Source organism: Lagopus leucura, unplaced genomic scaffold, assembly GCF_019238085.1.
Source record: "Lagopus leucura isolate 7727_CA_CO unplaced genomic scaffold, USGS_WTPT01 Super-Scaffold_100024, whole genome shotgun sequence".
NCBI lineage: Eukaryota > Metazoa > Chordata > Aves > Galliformes > Phasianidae > Lagopus > Lagopus leucura.
In genome coordinates, this window is record NW_024962276.1 from 3,444,466 (window position 1) to 3,446,722 (window position 2,257).

Consider the following 2,257-nt stretch of genomic DNA (forward strand, 5'->3'; position numbering starts at 1 on the left):
CTCATCTGGGGACGCTGCCTTTGTGAGGCACCCACATCCTTTCTGAACTTCAGAAGTGTGTCGGGAGCCAAATGAGCAGTTTCCCAAGCTCTGTGCTATCTGAGTGCTTGGCAAGGTGGGGGTCTACCTGAGGTGCTGTCTAAGAGGGTGCAGGATGCCCATACAGAAGCAGGGATTAGCTTTGCACTGGGGCTGCCTTGTGAACTAGGCATCTCGGTATATTTATTTCCTACTTTACCTGCGTAAATGCTGTCACTCAAACACAGCAGCAGGCACCAGCTTGGCTGCCTTGGGGTCCGGTGGGTTCTCCAAGAAGCGGCTCTCGGTAAATCAGGGAAGCACGGGGCTTTGTGATCTCCACTGGCAACGTTTTGGGTTTGGGACCGGAGCCGGTGCTGCCGGCTCGCGCTCACAGCTGCCCGCGGGCCGAGCCGGGGCACCCCGCAGGGTCTGCGGCGGGGTCTGCGGCGAGGCCTGGCAAGGGTTAACGCCGAAGCCCCACGCCCCCTTTGACGGAGTCGGGCCAACCTCGCCAAATTTGAAAAGGCATCCGGGGCTGAGAGTGCGCCCTGTGCGCCCCGAGCAGCCCCGGACCCCGCGCGGGCAGCAGCAGAGCCCCGGGGCTCTGACGGAGCGGGGCGGCCCGGGGAGCGGCATCGGGGTCCCGCTGAGCGAGAGTAGAAAGAGGGGCGGGGGGAGAGGGGAAACAAAAAACCCCTCGTCGTGCAAAAATGCACTTCGCTCTTTTCTTGTCCTGGTGCTGCTGCCTGCACGGATGCGCGCTGGGAACCGGCTTCCTCTATCAATTCCCGGCATCGACCCTGCAGCACAACTACCCCGAGCAGAGCTCGGGCTCGCCGGGCAGCGGCTTCGCCAGTCGCCGGTGAGTAAAAGCGGGTCCGACTCCGTCGGTGGCCCGGGAGCCGCGAGGGCTGCCCGCCTCCCTCCCCGCGTCCCTCGCTGGGCTGCGCTGCCCGCCCCATCGCGGCGCCTACCTGCGGGAACGGGGCACGGAGCGACTGCGGCGCGGGGCAGCCGAGCCTCGGCGGAAACCTGCAGCCCCTCCCCGTGTCTCTGCCGTAGGGAGGGGACGGCGATCCGCGGCTGCGAAACCTCCTGACCCGGGGGATGCCGGCAGAGGGAACTGTTGGAGTCCTGGGCTGCGGGGAAGTCTCGTTCAGCTCAACAAAGGAAAAACCTTAATTGCGGATCTCCCCTCAAGAGATGCAGCTTTCGGATAGCCGTTTAAAACCCAAGCTCGTACTCCTCTCCCCTCCCTCCCCAGCCGGCTTCTTATAAACTTGATATAAATCAGTTTTGATTTACTGAACAGTACTGCTTCAATAGAGCAAACAATTTAGGCTTCTCCCCCTCCCCTGTGTTTTCTCTGGGTATTTCTCTAGAGGTGAAACAGCTGTTCAGATGAATGAGCCGCACTGTATAAAGCAGGAGAGTGGCTTAACCTGATTCCAGTTGTTCTTAAATTTCACTATTTTTTTTTTTCTTCTGCAATTCCCTTAAATGGGAACTTGGGAATTTAACATTCAGCGCTCGTCCATCCTGTCTCTCCCCCTTCCTCCTCCCCTTGCTAATAGCTGGTGTGCACGAGGCTGTGCTGCGGTGCGGGGGGGGCTGAGCTCAGCGCTGGCCATTTGGGCTCAGCACTGCGATTTGCATCCGTGTGTCACGAGTGCGAGAACGGGCACTGGCCTCGCGCCTCGCAGGGTTCTCACATATGGTGCATATTTCTTCTCCAAGTGGGGGTGGTTTTGTTTGCTGGCCTGTCAAACAGGCCTCAGTCTGTAGGGGGTGTGATGTTAAAACTACAGTAACTGTCAAAGGGTTTGAAACGGCAGAAAATTATAAGAGAGTAATGGGATAAACCTATCCCAGCTGGATCTGTTCCAAGGTACCCCCTTCCCTGAGCATGAGCTGCAATGAGAACCACATGTCATTTGTCTTACATATCTATTAGCCTGCAGATCTTTGTTCGGAGCTACCATGCTTACATGAGCGAGGGCTGTCGCTGCTCACCAAAGACCTTCCCCAACTCACACTCTTGCACGATTTTCCCATGCCTCAGTTGTTTGGATAGCTGACATACTGTCAGGAGGACGTCTCCCTCTCCAAGTCTATAAAGTGTTGTATAAAACCGTCTAAAGTTGATTTAAACAATGATGTTGGGAAATCTTTTAAAACTCTCTCTTTTTTTTTTTTTTTTTGTCCAGTAAAACTTTGCCTTGTGAGAATCTAGTTT

At 56.2% G+C, this 2,257-nt stretch overlaps 1 protein-coding gene across 1 annotated transcript in view; it reads left to right on the forward strand.

The window, feature by feature from the left end:
* The first annotated feature begins 621 nt into the window (after positions 1–621).
* Positions 622–2,257, forward strand: part of COL26A1 (collagen type XXVI alpha 1 chain) — a 157,070-nt gene continuing 155,434 nt past the window's right edge. Inside the window, exon 1 of the mRNA XM_042879798.1 lies at positions 622–883. Within this exon, the coding sequence (XP_042735732.1) occupies positions 732–883 (152 nt within the window). The 5' untranslated portion in view covers positions 622–731. The remainder of the gene's footprint in view (positions 884–2,257) is intronic.